The 18,969-nt window shown below is 37.1% G+C and overlaps 2 protein-coding genes across 2 annotated transcripts; both read right to left on the bottom strand.

Annotated features, from left to right (window-relative positions):
* Positions 1-2,462: 2,462 nt before the first annotated feature.
* LOC311097220 (uncharacterized protein) lies at positions 2,463-7,210 on the bottom strand. The gene is made up of 6 exons (XM_084136767.1): positions 7,201-7,210; positions 6,059-6,079; positions 4,090-5,724; positions 3,694-3,825; positions 3,531-3,589; positions 2,463-3,414 (listed from the first exon to the last, which is right to left on the bottom strand). Exons 1-5 carry the CDS (start codon positions 7,202-7,204, stop codon positions 3,576-3,578), a joined length of 1,806 nt encoding a protein of 601 aa, XP_083992893.1. The 5' UTR covers positions 7,205-7,210; the 3' UTR covers positions 2,463-3,414; positions 3,531-3,575.
* Positions 7,211-8,699: 1,489 nt separating this feature from the next.
* Positions 8,700-17,451, bottom strand: LOC311097045 (uncharacterized protein; the record flags this gene model as incomplete). Its single annotated transcript, XM_084136507.1, has 8 exons — positions 17,209-17,451; positions 17,020-17,043; positions 14,117-14,137; positions 12,542-12,598; positions 11,261-12,196; positions 10,185-10,319; positions 8,809-8,860; positions 8,700-8,721 (listed from the first exon to the last, which is right to left on the bottom strand). The coding sequence occupies exons 1-8, from the start codon at positions 17,234-17,236 to the stop codon at positions 8,700-8,702; spliced, it is 1,275 nt and encodes a 424-aa protein (XP_083992633.1). The 5' UTR covers positions 17,237-17,451.
* Between the last annotated feature and the right edge of the window lie 1,518 nt (positions 17,452-18,969).

The following is an 18,969-nucleotide window of genomic DNA, read 5'->3' as shown; positions in this document are numbered from 1 at the left end:
TATTATGATTGACAAAGTAGTCTGTCTGTAGGACACATTTACTCTCTCAAAGCGAGAACAAAAGCGGGACGAAATATTCTAGAAAGCCGATTCACTGACCTGTGCGTCTCCTCGACATACTGTAGTAGACAATGAGCAAAATATCAAATGAAGCAACAAAATATCCAATGAACCTTAAAATAAACCCATTATAGACATAAGACGATCTATTTTGAAAGTAAAAGTAACAAAAGCCTGTTCTTATACCTGCAGGGCCGGATTTACCTCAAACTGTGACATAAGCAAAATACATTTTTGTGTGGGCCTATTGTGTTTTTTATGTCATTATGGCCAAAATCTCATGTTAAAAGATAAAGTGCGGCTCACAGGGTGTTTAAGACAGTACTGACAATGACTCAATGTCAAATGCTAAGACTAAGACACTCTTCTGTTTTTGAGAAGCTATCCAATCACGGCAATCGAATTTGACCGGTGTTTACAGTCGTAACCAGAGGTGGAAAGAGTAATAAAATTTTACTTAAGGACAAGTAAAAGCACCGGTCTAAAAATCTACTCAAGTAAAAGTAAAAAGTAGTAAAAGTTACTGAGTTACTTCTTTAACAGCGGGGGTGGGGTGAGAGACTCCCCTGTGTAGGACATCATGGTTTATGGTGAAGGGGGGGATTGGAATCCACTGCTGCTTCGATGTATGTGTAATGAGTGATTATAATCAAGGTATTAATCAATATGTTTCCTCCTAGACATCACATGATTTGAATGACTTCTCTTGTAAGATTTTATTTTGTTATAGAAGTTACCAGTGTGATCACTGAAATGTTCTTTTCATGTATTCTCTAATGTCTGTATTTCTGAATGCAGTAACAGTGCTTGCTTATTTAGCCTGGCTTCCAGAAATGAAATATGGAAAGATGTTTTGTTTGAGAAAGGTCTTCAACATGTGTCAATACATCCATCTGCTTTTCTAGGGTACTCTGACAACTAGGTCACAAGGAACCATTAGTTTAAGTGACCATTTCTTAGCTAAAGCTTTACTTTACTGTGTTAGACTAAAGTGTCTTCTCCTTGAGAGAGAGAACTCATTATCTTGATGTTTTGAGAGGACTCTCCTGTTTATAGTTAGAGCCTGGCCAAATCCAACCTTGGAACCGTGTTGGTGTGTGTGTGTTAGTCTTCTTGGTTACAGGTTAAGGAACCAGTGGCATTATTGGAGATTGACTGAGTTGTTGTTCTGGACATGTTAGTGCCCAGCAACACAAATCTGTGACCTGGAAGGTCAGACAATGTCATATATGTCTTATATAATTCTGACTGCTTTTTGTCTGCCACTCTTCTTCTGGACTTTAGAAGTCAAGCAATATCGTCAATTAAACTTTTATCTTTTGAGTTAAAGGAATCAAGGAGAAAATCAACAGAGTCAGCAGATATGCTAGGTGTTAAAGATATGGTCTTCATAAATAGTACACTAGTGTTCTCATTTAAGCATCTCTTCTTGACAGACACAGATCTAGCTTCAATGCCAGGAGAGATCAATATATCAAAGAAAATACAGAAATGATCAGACAGTGCTACATCCTTAATAAAAATCGATGAAATGTTTAGACCCTTACTGATAAGTAAATCTAGAGTGTGTCCGCGATTGTGTGTGGGTCCATGTACATGCTGAGTCAGATCAAAAGTTTTTAAAACAGTTTGAATTTATTTTTGCCATATTGGTTTCTGCATTATCTATGTGAATGTTAAAATCAATGGCAAAACAGTCAAACTCTGAGGTAATTGTTGATAATTGTACAAGTTCTCCAATTCACATCTACATGTTCTCGAGTTTTGCTACTCTTTAACTTTCATAGACACTTGGGCATTTGGAGTATTATTCTGTCAGATAAAAATATAAGCTCTGATCATTAGAGAAGTCCGTCAAACATAAATGACAATTATTTACAGACAAAAACAAGAAGCACAACACATTCACCTTCATAAAGAAACAAATAATTCAACTTACCTGCTTAACTGTGCTGTGAACAAAACCTGGACAAGAACAACAAAACGGTTATTTAGAAAAACGATCGATTAATCCATGCCGAAACAAACGTCAGCATCTGTTTTCATCTTCTGAAGTGAAGAAAAGAAATGCTGTTTCTGACTCAGGATTCTCCCCAAAATTGCCTGGATGTGGTTATCCTATATTTTAAAAATATGCTAAGTTATGTGTTTGTTAATTCAATGCAAACTCTCAGCAGATCTGCACGATGTATGAGCGACTCGACAATGTTCATTGTTCACTGACTGGAAATTATTGTATCATAGACTTACAAGCTTTTCAATCAACACACCACCGGCATAGAAAATGACCTTGGCTTGCACTGTTTTTTGTTTGTTTTTATAAACCATATAATAATGAGAAGCATGGTTTTGCTTGTAACTACCATAATAATACCATAGTTAAATTCTGCTGTTAATTATGGTAATAATTAGTTTCAAACATTTTTGTTAAATAATGAACTCCCGAAATAAGGAGGAAGCTGACTTTATTAAATGCTATTTGCTGTATATGCTTTTACTTCATACTTTTAGGTCTTTAACTGTTGACTTGATCAGAATGTTGCATCATTTCATGAATTACTTGGCATTAAAGTCACAATGAAATCAAAATGACAAATCTTGTTTTTTTCGTTCGGAATATTGCAGTATTTATTATAAAAGATTTTGTATTATTCCATCATTCAAAATTTTACATTGAATCAGAGTATAAAATAACTTTGCAATATTCTTTGCAAAATATTTAGATTCGTTCGAAGATCTCATGAAAATATTTGAGATGTTTTTAACAATTCATATTTGTTTACTTCATAAACATTGTCTCATTCACACAGATCATTAGCACTGTTAAAACACAGCATGACTGGAGATTATAGTGTGTGGAAGTCATGCACTTTTTTAAACTGCTTCAAAAAAGCTAATTATTCCAGGATGTATTCAAATAATGCTTTAATATTTTAAAGCACAATGTTGTGTCATCAAATATAATAATTTCACAAAAATATTACATACATTTCATACACTGTATGAGTATATTAGCACATAAATGGTTAAAAGTCATTGCAAAAGTACCTCAGAAAAAGACAAATTGTAAGATCTGTGTTTACCAGCAGTCAAATATTAACAAAATGAGGATCAATTGTTCCTTTTAACAAATCTCTTTCAGACCCACTTGTGAGATCTTGAATTATGAGAGTCTTGGGCGCTGAAAGATGTAAGTAAATGGCAATGCTATTTTTTTCAGTCTGTTCCTCGTTCAAGCATTACATGACATCAGAAGACCTATAGTGCACGCTATTTTAAATACTGTTATGATACTGCATGGCATTTTTCTGTTTTAGAGATTGATAGCTGTGGTTACGCCAACTTCCAGTCACTCTATGAAAAAGAACAGCATGAAATATTATAGTCGTACAGGTTTGGAACTACATAATGGTCAGTATATGATAACAGATTTCCATTATCTCTTCAAGAAGAAACAAGAAAAATCTCACCTCAGGACAATCTCAATCCATTCACAGAGTATCTAGTGGTCTGTGCTAATGTTCAGACACTGAGGAGAATGAATAGAGAAGTTGATAAATATTAAAGCATTAAGTGAATCATTTGAGATAAATTTTAATAGTTGTAACAGTGTATTACAGATAGAAAACTTACTATCAGGTGGCTGTAATTCCTTGCTGTTTCGTCTTACTGGTTTCTGGGTCCCAGGAGATCCACTGGCTTGTGAATCATCTCTGCTCTTCAGCTCTTCACGTTCATCTAGAGGACTGATTTTGTCCCTAGAAACTAGAGTAAAAACATTCACTAGCATTTTACTGCAGAAAATCCAGGCCATTGAGCATCTGTTGTCATGAATGTGTGGTTATGTCCTTGTTCTGTATCTTGTGTATTGTTCAGCACTTTGGTCAGCCCTGTTTGCTGTTTTTAAATGTGCTATATAAATAAATACAAACTTGAAACTTGTTTGTGATTTCAACTTGAGCATTTCAAAATTAATGTCAATGAATAATTATAGTAACCGAGTGAGATACACAGACAGTAAATACTCACCAGCAGGAGCAGGATCTGCTGTGGCCTGAAGATGTTCTCTGGATCTCACATCTCTCTGTGTCACTTCTCTCTCTCTGTCATCCAGTTCCTTCTCCCTGATCTCCAGCTCCTTCTCCCTGATCTCCAGCTCCTTCTCCCTGATCTCCAGCTCCTTCTCCCTGATCTCCAGCTCCTTCTCCCTGATCTCCAGCTCCTTCTCTCTGTCATCCAGCTCCTTCTCCCTGATCTCCAGTTTTCTCTCTCTGTCATCCAGCTCCTTCTCCCTGATCTCCAGCTCCTTCTCCCTGATCTCCAGTTTTCTCTCTCTGTCATCCAGCTCCTTCTCCCTGATCTCCAGTTTTCTCTCTCTGTCATCCAGCTCCTTCTCCCTGATCTCCAGCTCCTTCTCCCTGATCTTCAGCTCCTTCTCCCTGATCTCCAGTTTTCTCTCTCTGTCATCCAGCTCCTTCACTGCCCTATCCAATTCTTTCTCTCTTTCACGTTTTGCTTCAGTCAGATTTAGTAGTTGTTTTTCATTGTCCTTGAGCTGTTCAGTTTGTTTTTGAAGTCTCTCTTTATCATCTTTTAACTTTCTCTCCCTGATCTCCAGCTCCTTCTCCCTGATCTCCAGCTCCTTCTCTCTGTCCTCCAGTTCTTTCTCTCTTTTATTTAGCTCCCTTTCTTTGGCTTGTACTTCTTCCTCTCTCTGTATTATGTTACATTCTGATTGTAATTTTTGATGCAGAAATTCTGCTTTACTTTTTGCTTCAGTCAGATTATTTAGTAGTTGTTTTTCATTGTTCTTGAGCTGTTCAATTTGTTTTTGAAGTCTCTCTTTATCCTCTTTTAACTCTCTCTCTCTGTCCTCCAGTTCCTTCACTCTCCTATCCAGTTCTTTCTCTCTTTCAAGTTTTGCTTCAGTCAGATTATTTAGTAGTTGTTTTTCATTGTTCTTGAGCTGTTCAATTTGTTTTTCAGCAGTTTCTATATGTTCTGCCAATTCTCTTCTTAGTTTATTCTCCTTTTCCTCATATGCAGCTTCAAAATAATTTTTAGCTGCTCTGACACGCTCCAAATGTTTTATGAAAAACTTCCTACTGTCTGGCCCAGTTTTTTTAAATAATTCATCAACACTGTCGTCAGTATTGTGTAAGATGTGGTTTCTGTTCCCACACATCTTCAAACAGTCATTCTTTTTTGGATCATTGTGTTTAGCCTGATCAATAAATAATACAATGCAATAGTCCAAGACCTTCTTCCCGAACACCTCACTGAGAGCTCGTAAAAGATAATACTCTTTGCCAGAGTTTTTCTTATCTCTATGTACTAACAGAAAGGCATGAGGCCCAGGAAACATCATAGACTCATATGACTCAATTTCATTTCTGATAGCTTTAACTTTTCTGCTGAAAAATAGGAATGATTTCACACGTTCCAGCCATGTGAATGGAGTTTTTAATACAGAAACCTGTCGGCCACAAACTTGAGCTGTCCTGGGCTCCAATTCTCCAAATTTAAATCCCTCTCTGCTCTGTCTTTCCCCAAGGATTGTGCCACATGCTTCATCCATAAGAGCATCATCACCTCCAAGAACCATCAATCTCAGCTTTTCATCGGAGCCTGTGGACGGTCCGGCTTCTTCTGTGAGTGATTCATCTGTTAAGTGAATAAAGCAAAGTCAGAGAACAATACACATAAAACACTACCTAAGAAAAAAGTTATACTGCACACAAATTAGATATCTACAGTATGCTTTAATTTGGGGTATATAGGGCTTTTACAATGGAGCTTTTGGTGTAGACCCAAGTCTGTTTGATGTTAAAGTTTGATTTGTTTGGATTGTGTGAACGTGGTATTGGTGAAAGATATTGAAGACTTGTGCATAAACAAATATTTTGGAATGAATCTTTTCATGTTTCAAATTATTATAGAGTCAATAATACTATTGGAAACCAACTCTCAAAATGTACTGCCAAATTAGGCTACTTACCACTGTCATTCAAGAGAGGACCTGTAATAAGAAAACAAGATAGTGTGAGAACTGCCTGATTTGTATTAAAACTGGAAGGTGGATCCTGTTGTACAGCAAGAGAATCCACATCCAGGCCCTCACATATAGTTAGAAATGTTAAAGCACCCTGACAAAGGCCTGTTTGGGCTGAAACACATCTGTGTAACTATGTGAGTGCCTGGATGTAGATTTTCTTGCTCTACAACAGGATCCACCTTCCATTTTTGACATTTACTGTCTTGCATTCCACATATTAATAGCTTGATGATATCATTAATCCAAGATGGCTGACAGCAATAGCCATGTGCCAAATGCCCAAGGCATTTCTGTGAAAAACTTTTATACAAGGAGGTCAACTGGGGTAAAAAAATAAAAAATTGTATGTACAGTAAAGTATGATGAATATGTTAGTATTTTAAGAACTAAAATTTAAAGTAAAATGTAGTTTTTATACACCAATTGTTTTCCATGATTTGCCCATATTGCTACTAGGTTTCTGCATATGTAACTACCATTATACTACAATATGTGTTTTATTGTTATTATATTGTAATATTATTGTTTTTAATAACTGAGCTGATATACATAGCATAAAATGGCATAATAAAAACACAATGTTCCATATTGTCATCTGTGGCTTAATGTCCTATTTTACGCCTTTATTGCATGGTGTCCACATACGTGGACAATTAAATCAGTTTTAAATAAAACTGGATTTTGTAAAAATGTTAGCATCATATTAAAGTAATAAAAAGAATGTTAAAAAATATAGATGTTTTCCATAATTTATGCATGATATATACATACACACACACACACACACACATATATATTTGTCCCTACTCTAATTTTTTTACTGTCAGTGTCAGTTGTAATTCCTCATTTGTATCTCCTTCCTTATAATATAGGATTGTTTATGCACACTTAGATCTAAGTCTTTACAGCACTTTGTAAACACTAAAAGGTACTTTATAAATGCATTATACATGCATATATACATGGTTAAGTAACGTTAATATTTTTTTCCATAATTATTTGAAAGAGAAATCTGGAAAGTCATCGTAGGCCTACATCAGTTCATACAACAATGATTCAGTGAATTAAAGTTTGTTTATACTCACGCATTTCATGTTCTTCATGACCTGTAAAATACATAATAAGATAATTTTATATTAATTAATATCATACTTTCATAAGTCGTTATTTAGGCCATAATGACGTGGAATATTATCGACACAGAAGTTTGTCTGAAAGACATTTATTTTCTCGAAAGTACCAGATCAAAAGTCAGAAAATAGAAAGTCAGTTGAGTTACAGACCTCTGCGTCTCCTTGCCATATTGCAGACAATGAAAATAGAATAAATGAAGCAACAAAATGTCTAGCCTACTGTTAGAAAAATGTTGGGACTAAGACGCTCTTCCGCAAAAAAAGCTTGTTTCGAAAGTCAAGATGACAAAAGGCTATTCATATGGAGACAGTGATAGCCGCAGGTTGGATAAATGGATGTGCCAGAAGGTTTCTCATTGGTGAATGGAGCTTCTTGTTGACAGCTGCGTTGTCCAATCAGCGTTAACCATACATATACTTGCCATTATTATATAGACAAACGCAGAGCTAGGGGCGTGTCCCTCAGGAGAACAGCCAACATTCTCATGCCGAGGTAAGATACATTTCAATTTATTTGGAAGAATGAATGCCATTACATCTGAAAAGTTTACATGATTAAGAGTATGGAAGAGGGTGGCATGCATGTCATAGATTTTATAATGAATGGTGCACTAAATTGAAATGGCTGAATTTGCGGGAAAAATGTCCATATTATGGTACTGTAGTAGATGATTTTGTTCAGTGGTGTGACAATGAATTCCTGAGATACTGCTAAGCCCAACATTATGGGGACCAAATGACCCCACAAGTATAGTAAATACCAGTAAATTTTGACCGTGTGGGGAAATTTTTAGGTCCTTACGATCTTATTAATCATACAGAATGATGTATTCTGAAAATGTAAAAATGCAGAATGTTTTCTGTGATGGATAGGTTTAGGTTTAGGTACCTTTGTATGCGAGGGAGAACATGATTGTGAATATTGTCCTCCAGACTCTTTCTAAATGAGAGTTTGTGTTGTAACTGTTTGTGTTTGTGTAGCCTAGTGTTTCTTGGGTTTTTCTTGTGCATCAACAAAAATGTTTTAGTGTATTTATACTGATTGATTTGTCAGTAAATGTAGAGGGTTTAAATTTTGTATTTGTGTTGATTGTAACTAGGTTATTAAGAGATTTTAAAAATAAAATTTTAAATATACTTAATTGCAAATTCATTATTAGAAAAATGTAATTACAAATGTATTTAATTATATAACTAATGTACATGTGATGTAAATTACATGAAAGTAGCCTATATTTAATTCACATTATTTGCTTGTCAGTACATTGAGCAGAGTACTTTAACTATATTTTAAAGACACTATAGCAATTATGAAAGTAAAGTTGTATTAAAGTTCACTTAAGTTCGACTGGGATCGTGTCGAGACTTTGAAGCTGCATTGAGACGGACATTTTAACCTTCTTTGAACATTGGAATCGTTGGTTGCAATTTAAGTCCATTCTGTGTACAGTTTACATGTTGTACTTACAAGTTCTACAAGCAAGTGAAAGTTTTTAACAGTTTAGAATCGGTAATTACGACATGGTGTGAACGCACCTGTTTGAACGCAAAGTGACAAACCTTGTAGAGGACAGACTACAGCAGAACACCACACTGGAGTTCCTTGATTGCTCTGTAAATTATATAGTTAAAGTTATTAATTAATATAAAACACTCTTTGAAGTTTGAACCATTCAAAATGATTTTTATTTCAGTATAACGAGTGTGACTCGTTTTATCATTCAAAATTTTCCAATCAGAGTATAAATGCAATATGCAATATTAGAATCAACTGTACAAACAATTAGACTAGTTCAAAGGTCAACTAATCAACTAAACCAAAATATTTGAGATTTTAATCAATTCAAATACTAATTTGCTGTTTAGCATTCATTATAACATCATAAACATTGTCTCTTCATATTGTCAAGACAATGTTGACTTGTTCTTTTACACCCAGTTCAGTCACTAACACTGTTAAAACACAGGCAGACATGAGTGATCCCTTTTTTACCTACTCCAAAATTATGCATTCTAAACTAATGATTACGTAAGAAAAATTACGTCTTTACAGAAATGCAAAAGAAATAAACAAGAACAGAACATTATTGGTATATCAAACACCATATGAGGCTGTACAAATTATTGTGTAAATACATGTCATGCACAATAGTGCAGAAAAATGACATTGACACCATAGTAAAAAAAAAAAAAGTACCTCAGAAAAGCTGGTTAGTTGTGAGAAAAGCTTGTGAAGAATATCTAGTGCAATGACATTTAGTGTGGGAGGAGATAATGTTTAACCCCTGTGTTCACCAGCAGTCAAATATGAACAAAATTAGGGTCAAAATGATACCCACTAGTGAGATCTTGCATTATGAGAGAGTCCAAATTGGAAGTCTGTTCCTCACACAAAGCAACATATTTCAGAAAACTTATGAATGTTATAGGGATAGTTCACTTCAAAATGAAAATTCTGTCATCATATACTCACCCTCAAGTTGTTTCAAACCTGTATGAAGGAAGATATTTTGAAGAATATCAGTAACCAAACTATGGAAGTCAATAGGGCCAGTTAACTGTCTGGTTACTGACATTCTTCAAAATATCTTCCTTTGTGTTCAGCAGAAGAAAGAAACTCATACAGGTTTGACACAACTTGAGGGTGAGTATATGAAGACAGAATTTTCATTTTTAAGTGAACTATCCCTTTAAGATGGATGACTTTTTAAGATGCTTCATGGTGTCTTTTTGTCCTTTATAGAGCTTGACAGATGTGGTCACGATGAATGGGGAAATCACAATATATGGCCTACATGTGTTGACTTTAATGTCACTATGGAAAAAGAAAATTTTAGGGACAATATTATTACATTTATTAATGTTACAGCAATCTTTTGAGGGAAAGATTCAATGAGTATAGTAACATTATGTTGTATTTCTAATAGATTTCTTACTGTTAGGTGTATTTCTGTCCAAGCTGTGTCGTCTTACTGGTTTCTGGATTCCAAGTGATCCAGTGGATTGTGAATCATCTCGGCTCTTCAGCTTTCCTTCACGTTCATACAGAGGTCTGTCTATGTCCTCAGACACTATAGAAAAACAATTTTTTTTTTTCTGTATGAACTCAGTCCACTGAGCATCTGTTTGTGATTTAACCTTGAGCATTATTAAAGGTGCTCTAAGCGATGTCACACGTTTTTTAGGCCAAAACTTTTTTTGTCACATCCAGCAAACATCTCCTCACTATCCGCTAGCTGCCTGTCCCCTGAACACAATGTAAAAAAACGTGGTCTCTATAGACAGCCCAGGCTCCACAAACGGCAACAAAAACAAACTGGCCCAGCCTGGACCACGAAACATAACAAACAGTGCTCCAGCCAATAACCGACAAGAATGATTTGGGGGTGGGGGGGTTAGTGCGCGTGCACATGAGTGTGGGGAGTGGAGAAGAGAGAAGCATGAAGAGGGAAGTTAGCTAGAGGGGAGATGTCCTAGACAACGACTAACATTAAAATAGTATATTCTTGAGAATTTTAATATATGGCCGACACACGACCAAAGAGACGACGTTCCAATGAACAAATTACAAAGAATAGGGAAAAGGAGAAGGAATGCGAAGTCCCGAATTTACATCGGAAAAGCGTTCAAAAGGTCACGAGAACTCCGCTGGCAGAAGTGCTTCCAATCCGACATTCAGGTGGCTCTGTTCTTGCTGGACAGGGTAAATCCAGTTTGTTTTTCTAAATGGTTCATGACTGTTTCAGGAAGCACGGAAGGGAGGGGGAGGGGACGAGATGAGGAGGAGGGAGGGTCTAGCTAGCCTCAGTTTTGTTTGACAATACTTCGGACATCAACAAGAAGTGGCGTCACCCAACATCGCTTAGAGCACCTTTAAATTCAAAGGGTTACAGTGTCAGAGGACACCTTTTGAGGACACAAACCTGGAAATAGCCCTAGTGAACCTGGTAAATCTAACGGTAATTAATGACACCTTACATTTGTACAGATAACAGATGATGATAATACTCACCAGCAGGATCTGCTGTGGTCTGATGATGTTCTCTGGATCGCTCTTTATCTCTCTTTCTTACTTCTCTCGCTCTGATCTCCAGCTCCTTCTCTCTTTCATCCAGTTGCTTTTCTCTTCTATGCAGATTTCTCTCTTTTTTACGCAGACAGTCTTCTTTAACTCTGGCATCGGTCAGATTATTTTCTAGTTGTTCTTTGAACTCTTCCATTTCTCTTTGAAGTTTCTCTATGTCGTCCCTTAACTGATTCTCTCTGTCTCTGGTATCATGCAACTCTCTTCTTAGTTTATCCTCCTTTTCCACATACTCTTCCTGAAAATAATTGCTAGCTTTTCTGAAACACTCCAAATGGTTTGTGAAAAAAATGTTTTTGCCCTCTGTCATTGTCTCTATGTTTTTAAACAGTTTCTTAACACTGTCGTCAGTATTGTGTAAAATGTGGTTTCTGCCTCCACACATCTTCAAACAATAGTTCTTTTTTGGATCATTGTGTTTAGCCCCATCCATAAATAATACCATGCAATAGTCCAAGACCTCCTTCCCGAACACATCACTGAGAGCGTGTAAAAGGTAATTCTCTCTACCAGAGTTTTTCACATCTCTATGTACTAACAGAAAGGCATGAGGCCCAGGAAACATCATAGACTCATATGACTCAATTTCATTTCTGATAGCTTTGACTCCACTGCTGAAAAACAAGTATGATTTCAATTTTTCAAGCCATGTGAATGGAGTTTTCAGTACAGAAACCTGTCGTCCACAAGCATAAGCATTCCAAGGCTCTAATTTTCCAAATTTAAATGCAGTCTTTCTTTTTCTTTTCCTAAGGATTGTGCCACATGCTTTATCCATAAGAGCATCATCACCTCCAAGCACCATCAATCTCAGCTTTTCATCTGAGCCTGTGTTCAGTCCGGCTTCTTCTGTGAATGATCTCTCTGTTAAAATGTGAACAAAGTAAGTAGACAAATGCATAAAACCTGTGTTGTGACTGAAATTTAAAATAAATAAATAAATAATAATACTGGAGCAATCGAAAAATTCTTCAATTATGTAAATATTATACAACACTGGTATACTTGTTTCCAAACAGTGGCTATTTACATACATTTTTACCAAATTGGGTCAAAATAATGGCCATAAGTTTTAAAATGTGCCCCACACGTGAATTCCTACACCACTGATGTAATTAATATAATAGGTAGAATAAAATCTAGCATTCATTGCCATTTAACTGAGTGTAAATGAAAAGCATACAACTAAATTACTAAGTTAATGTGCACCTGATTGATCTTGTTCTTCATCTTGGTACTCTGTCATGCTGGTATATGACTGTGAATCTAAGGGGGAAAAAACAAATTGTAAATGTGACAGACAAAAAAATTACCAGACCCAAAAATGTAACTGTAAAGTACAGTGTATCTACGCTCAAATGCTTTTGTCTTCTTTAACTTCACCTTTCTTCGTGATTTTGGCCTTATTAGTTTTAATCTAATACATTTAGATTACCTTATTAGTAATCTATAATAAAACCTTATTAGTTTTAATTTTGTCTTGTGTCCTCTGTCTCTCGGACACTCGGGTGAAGAGAAGGGCGGAGCTGTCAACCGATCACCACCTGGTGGTGAGTTGGATCCGATGGCCGGGGAGGAGGCTGGACAGACTCGGCAGGCCCAGACGTACTGTGAGGGTCTGTTGGGAACGTTTGGTGGAGTCCCCTGTCAGAGATCTTCAACTTCCGAGGGATTCTGGAGATATTGAGTCTGAGTGGACCATGTTCTCAACCTCCATTGTCGACGCAATCACTCAGAGCTGTGGCCGTAAGGTCTCCGGTGCCTGTCGAGGCGGCAATCCCCGAACCCGGTGGTGGACACCGGAAGTAAGGGATGCCGTCAAGCTGAAGAAGGAGTCCTATTGGGCCTGGCTGGCTTGTGGGACTCCCGAGGCAGCTGATGGGTACCGGCAGGCCAAGCGGACTGCAGCCCGGGTGGTTGTGGAGGCAAAAAATCGGGGTTGGGAAGAGTTCGGTGAGGCCATGGAGAAGGACTATCGGCTGGCCTCGAAGAGATTCTGGCAAACCGTCCGGCGCTTTAGGAGGGGGAAGCAGTGCCCTACCAACACTGTCTACAGTGGAGGTGGGCAGCTGTTGACCTCAACTGGGGATGTCGTCGGATGGTGGAAGGAATACTTCGAGGATCTCCTCAATCCCAGCGTCACGTCTTCCATTGAGGAAGCAGATCCCTTAGAGATAGGGTGAGAAGAGTAGAGCTCAGAGTAGAGCCGCTGTTCCTCCACATCGAGAGGGGTCAGCTGAGGTGGCTCGGGCATCTATTCCGGATGCCTCCTGGACGCCTTCCCGGGAAGGTGTTCCGGGCATGTCCCACCAGGAGGAGATCCCGGGGAAGACCTAAGACATGCTGGAGGGACTATGTCTCCCAGCTGGCCTGGGAACTCCTCTGTGTCCCCCCGGAAGAGCTGGAGGAAGTGTCTGAAGAGAGGGAAGTCTGGGCATCTCTGCTTAGACTGCTGCCCCCACGACCCGGCCCCGGATAAGCGGAAGAAGATGGATGTATGTATGTAGTTTTAATTTTAAACAGCTTTTGGTGAATTTTATGAAATGTATAAAGTCAGTTGCTGTCTAAATATACTTGATTTGTTATTTTGTCAAATATTGACAACCCTTTTTTATTTATTTTATCATAAAAAAATGTGTTGGTATGAATCTTTTCATGTTCCAAAATATTATAGTTAAATACTCTAAAATACAATACTATAATTCTACCAAGACCATAAAATCAGAAAACAAACACTTATTTCTGTCAAAATGTACTTCGGCTGCAAAATTAGGCTATACTCACCATCTTTACTTGCACGAGGAACTGTAATAAGAACATATTATATAGTGTCAGAATTCTTTGACTTGTACATTTATTCATAAAATACATCTCATTACGAATCTTTACATATGGCGTTCCAGAAATTCCTTAAATTGTCGTTGATCATGTGAACTACTGTAGTTTTCACAATCAATTAGCTATTTTAAAAGACAATTTACCTATAGTTTTGAATCAAAATGTTTATGTAACATGCTCTTCATTCTTTATTTATTTTTACCGTATCAATTTTATTTTATTAATTGTATCTCCTGCTTACAACACTTTGTAAACATTCCATCCATCTAACCATCCATTCTCTATACCAATTATATTCTGTTGGGTCAAGGGAATACTGGACTCCATCCCAGCATAATAAATAGATTTGTTCTTTAGTGTCATGTCCAAGGATGTAGTAATATTTAGTTTTTGTCATTATTCATGAGAGGGGTGTAAGGCCCCGTTTACACGAAGGGAAGACGCAGATATTTCCCTGCGGTTTGGCCTCTCATTTACACGAAAACCCCGTTTTTATCACAGAAAACGATTATTTCTAAAAACTCCGGCCAAAGTGGAGATTTCTGATAACGCCGGTCAATTAGAAGCACTCACTTCCTGATGGTCGAGCGTACTGTGCAGACTCAAACTGAGCTTGACGACGTAGATGTGACGTGAGCAACCTGTCTGTCTTCTAGTCACTTCTAGTAGTCTTCTAGTCGCGTGGTTATGATGCAATCGTTAGCCTATTTTTACAAAAACTGCTTCTACGGGGCCATAACAGGTAATGGAGACTTTTATACATTTTCGTGTTTCTTTAGAAATAAATAATGGACAAATGGAGTCTTTAAATGCCTCAGATGTAAAGTCAATGGGATGCTAACAGCAGGTGATGGTCTGCTAATCAATAGTGGCGCTCGGGGAAGCTTCAGTTTCCGGCTGATGGATTACCCTAATCATTCAAATTGACTTCACTTTTCTCCGTTGAAGTTTACGGGGTCGCTGTCCATTTCTTTTTTACTGTCTATGGGATTACCCCCTTGGTTATTCGTTGTTGTCGATTCTGAGGATTCAGATTGGCTTGCATGGTTTTATCCTTCTCCCTACACTGCCGCCCATAGGTTTGGCATAGTTATGATGGCGCTCAACGGCGTATTTATGCGGGTTGATGTAAATGTCAACTTTTTTGAAAACGATGTTGTGTGCACGATGTTATTATTGAAAACAGAGTGGGGGAAATATTTGTATTTCCACCCTCCAGTCCCAATTTGCGGTCCTTGCTGTTGATTTACAATGTTTGTGTCACAATGTGCATATTTTGTTGACAAAATTTGTGATAAGTTGAAAGTTTATGGGTAGGGGGAGACCGGGTGTGGTTGTAACATGGGGAGAGTTGTAACAACACCAATTCCACCAATCAGGGATAAGCAAGGAGTCCTATGATCATTTCATATTTATCCCATGTGAATGGTTGTCAAGGCTGTAATAGGCACATGCAGATTTTACACAGATAAAACAGATTATTAGGTAAAAATGCCATTTAAAAATGTCAATTTTTTGGACAAACTATATTTTGTTTAGTACTGAACCATTTGCAGATAAAATCACATAATTTATATTAGATTCATTTGTAGTTTCCGAGGCTACATGTGATACATTTTAACCTGCAAATTGCAAACTGTTATGAAGCTAGCTAAACTCTGACTGGGGTATAGTAACACATCTTTAAAAAGTGTTACAACTATCCCCTTTCATACAACTAAAAACTGATGTGCCTACCAGCGTTTTTATTTTATTTGAATTTTCTTATTAACTGATGAGGTTTTAAAGAAGGGCAGGTCAGTCAGATCAGTTGCGACGACTATGTTGAAAGCCAGTGGTGAGGATTCTGAGACCTCAGACAATGAAAACTTTTATGTTGTCTGTTTGGAGCCATATGGCAACTCAAAGGAAAAGGAAGTGTGGGTAAAATGTGCCCTATATGCAGTTTCTTACCACACCAGGGTTAACAACACAGGTTTTTTTTTTTAGCTTTGTCACTCTGATTGAGAATATTCACACATATCATGGACACATTTACAAAAAAAAAAGAAATATATAGATCTACATATTCTTTAGGTACCCTGCAGTCGAGTGTTCATTAAGCTAAAATACTGTAAAGTTTGTTCGTATAATTTACTGACACATGCACACACTATTGAGTGCAACAGAAAGTGTATTTTAGCAGTGGTCAATCACAGAAAGAGAGACATTGTTTTGTAGTGTTCTTCTGTATTTTTTCAATAAACCTGTTTTTGAAGCACATTGCATAGTGTGGCTACTGTACTGTTTTTGCTTCTTTTGTCTAAATGTTACAACTTACCCCAGCATGTGTTACAACAACATACTCGGTCTGTCTCCCCCTATTGGTGATTCCTATTTCTTTTCTCCCGTTTAGTGAACAGTTAGGAGCGAGGGAAGTTATCTGTTGTTGTTTTTCTTTCTTTTTTTTATTTTAATGTTAGACAAGTTAATGCTTGTTTCCCTTTAGGTAGCCTATGTGTTTTCTTTTGTTCGGCTTCTCCTCCCGAGGTTAAAGTTCGTTCTTTGTTTCTTTTTTGTATTTTATTCGTTTCGCTTCATTTCTTATCCCTGCTTAATAAGGAAATAAACGGACAAAGCGACACTTTGACCTGAAACCTCGATTTTTGTGTTGTGATTCTGGGGCTGGAAAGCTGGAGAAACTCAAAGCCTCTCCATATGTTTGTTGTTCGTCATTCTCAAGACTGAGGACGTGACAATGGTTAAGTAGGCTATAGCTATATTTTTTGTCATTAAAGGGGAGTCATGATACGTCCATTCATTCAACAATGATTCAGTGGTTTAAAAGTTAGGTGTAGTAGGCTACTCACTCAGTTTATATTTATCTCTGCAACCTGTAAATACAAAACAGTTTTTTTAAGTTTTGTTTTTTAGCTATCATACTCGGATTAGTCCGCAGGCCATAATTACCTGGGAACTTACGATTTGCAAAAAAATTGCCAATTAATTAATTTTCTGTACTCAAATTCTCAAAGAAAGATTGAGAAAGTGATAGTTACCGACTCTGCGTCTTCGTCTCCTTCCCATTCTGCAGTGCAGAGAATGAAAAAAATGCTAGAAAAAAATCGAAATAAACCTAATTTTGGCCTTGAGGCAATCTTCCTCAAAAAGGCTTGTTTCGAAAGTGATATAAAACCGGGATCTCATTCAGTCAGTGTGTGTTACGTGCGTACGCATGAACGTGTGCGTAAAATCTGCGAAGTGCGAACGTTTTCAGGAACAAATCATGATATGACGCACCATTAACTTTCGTAGGCTAGACCTACAAAAAAGAAACAACTTAAATCACACGTATAGCCTACTCTGAATATTTTCAAGGGAAGGTTATGCGGAACAAAACCAAGCCGTGTTGACTTTTATTGATTTCCATATGAATTCCTGATATCAACAATAAAATTTTCACTTGTTAAAATGCTTATTCTTGATATCTGGAATTACATTTCTACTAGGCCTAGTAAAAATGTTAATTCTTGATATCAACAACTCGCAGAAATAGGTTACAAAGTCTTGATATCAAGAAATAAATTTAAACTAAAAAACTGTAATTCTTTATCTGTAATTGTATTTTCAATAATGTCACCATTCATATTCATTTAAATTCAATTGTTGATATAAATAATTGATTTCTTAGCCTACTAGTTGAAATTACAATTGCTCATAGCCTATTTACATTCCTGTAAAAATCATAATTTTTGATATCAATAATTAGCCTATGTGGTTACTAAAAATATAAATTCCTGTTCAAGAACTGTTAATAACAATAATAAAAATAATATATTTTATTTGTAAAGCACTTTTCATAGTTAAAAACAATCCCAAAGTGCAACAGAGTATAAACAAAGTTAAAAACCGGGAAGAAAAAAATAAAAAGTTAGCAAAAAGTAAAAAATGCGTGCTTAAAAAGATAGGTTTTTAGTCCTTTCTTAAAAGAGTCTATGGCTTGAGGAGCCCTTAGGTTTTCTGGAAGGGAATTCCAAAGATGCGGTGCTGCTGAGCAGAAGGCTCGATCCCCCATAGAGTTTTGTTTTGTGAGTAGTTCCAGTGCGTTGCCGTGAATGCATTGATGGGTAAGTAGGATGATTTTATAGTTAATCCTGTATGAGACAGGAAGCCAGTGGAGTGAGTGAAGGATGGGAGTGATATGGTCATATTTCCTTATCCTCATTAGGATCCTTGCAGCACTGTTCTGAATGTATTGTAGTTTTTGAAGGCTTTTTCCAGGAATCCCAAAGAGGAGAGCGTTGCTGTAGTCCAGCCTCGAGGATACAAAAGCATGGACAAGTTTTTCAGCATCTGACAGACCAAGTGTGGGACGGAGTTTAGCAATGTTCCTTAGGTGATAGAAGGAGGTCTTACACAGATGTTTTATGTGGGCGTCAAATGTGAGTTGAACATCAAATCTAACGCCCTGGTTGGTGACTGTCGATGATAGTGGAATGTTTTGACCAGAGAAAGTGATGTGGGTTATGGGTGATGACTGGACCTGGTGCAGGGCTGGACTGGGACAAAAAATCGGCCCGGGCATTTTGGCCCAGACCGGCCCACTATGTGATCATAAACACAACCCATCTTTGCACACCCTTAATTATATGCATACCAACTCCTATTCATTAAAACCACTAATGCCATGTAATGAGTGAGTATAGGAACGAGTGAGAGTTAACGGATGAAATAAGTAAGAATTTGACATTTATTAATACAGTTGAACTATACTTTACAGTGATGAATCCTGAAACAAGCTATAAGCTGCATTGGCATAG

This window comes from Abramis brama (assembly GCF_963993115.1).
Source record: "Abramis brama genome assembly, chromosome: 15".
NCBI classification, from domain to species: domain Eukaryota; kingdom Metazoa; phylum Chordata; class Actinopteri; order Cypriniformes; family Leuciscidae; genus Abramis; species Abramis brama.
Note: the sequence above shows the minus strand (reverse complement) of the source record. Positions and strands in the feature narration are given on the sequence as shown.

Excerpts from the sequence above, each read along its gene's own strand:
- LOC311097220 (XM_084136767.1), bottom strand. Across the intron at positions 5,725-6,058 it reads TCCTCTCTTGAATGACAGTG|ATGAATCACTCACAGAAGAA; the intron begins GTAAGTAGCCTA and ends TTCACTTAACAG. Across the intron at positions 3,826-4,089 it reads AGCAGATCCTGCTCCTGCTG|TTTCTAGGGACAAAATCAGT; the intron begins GTGAGTATTTAC and ends TTTTTACTCTAG.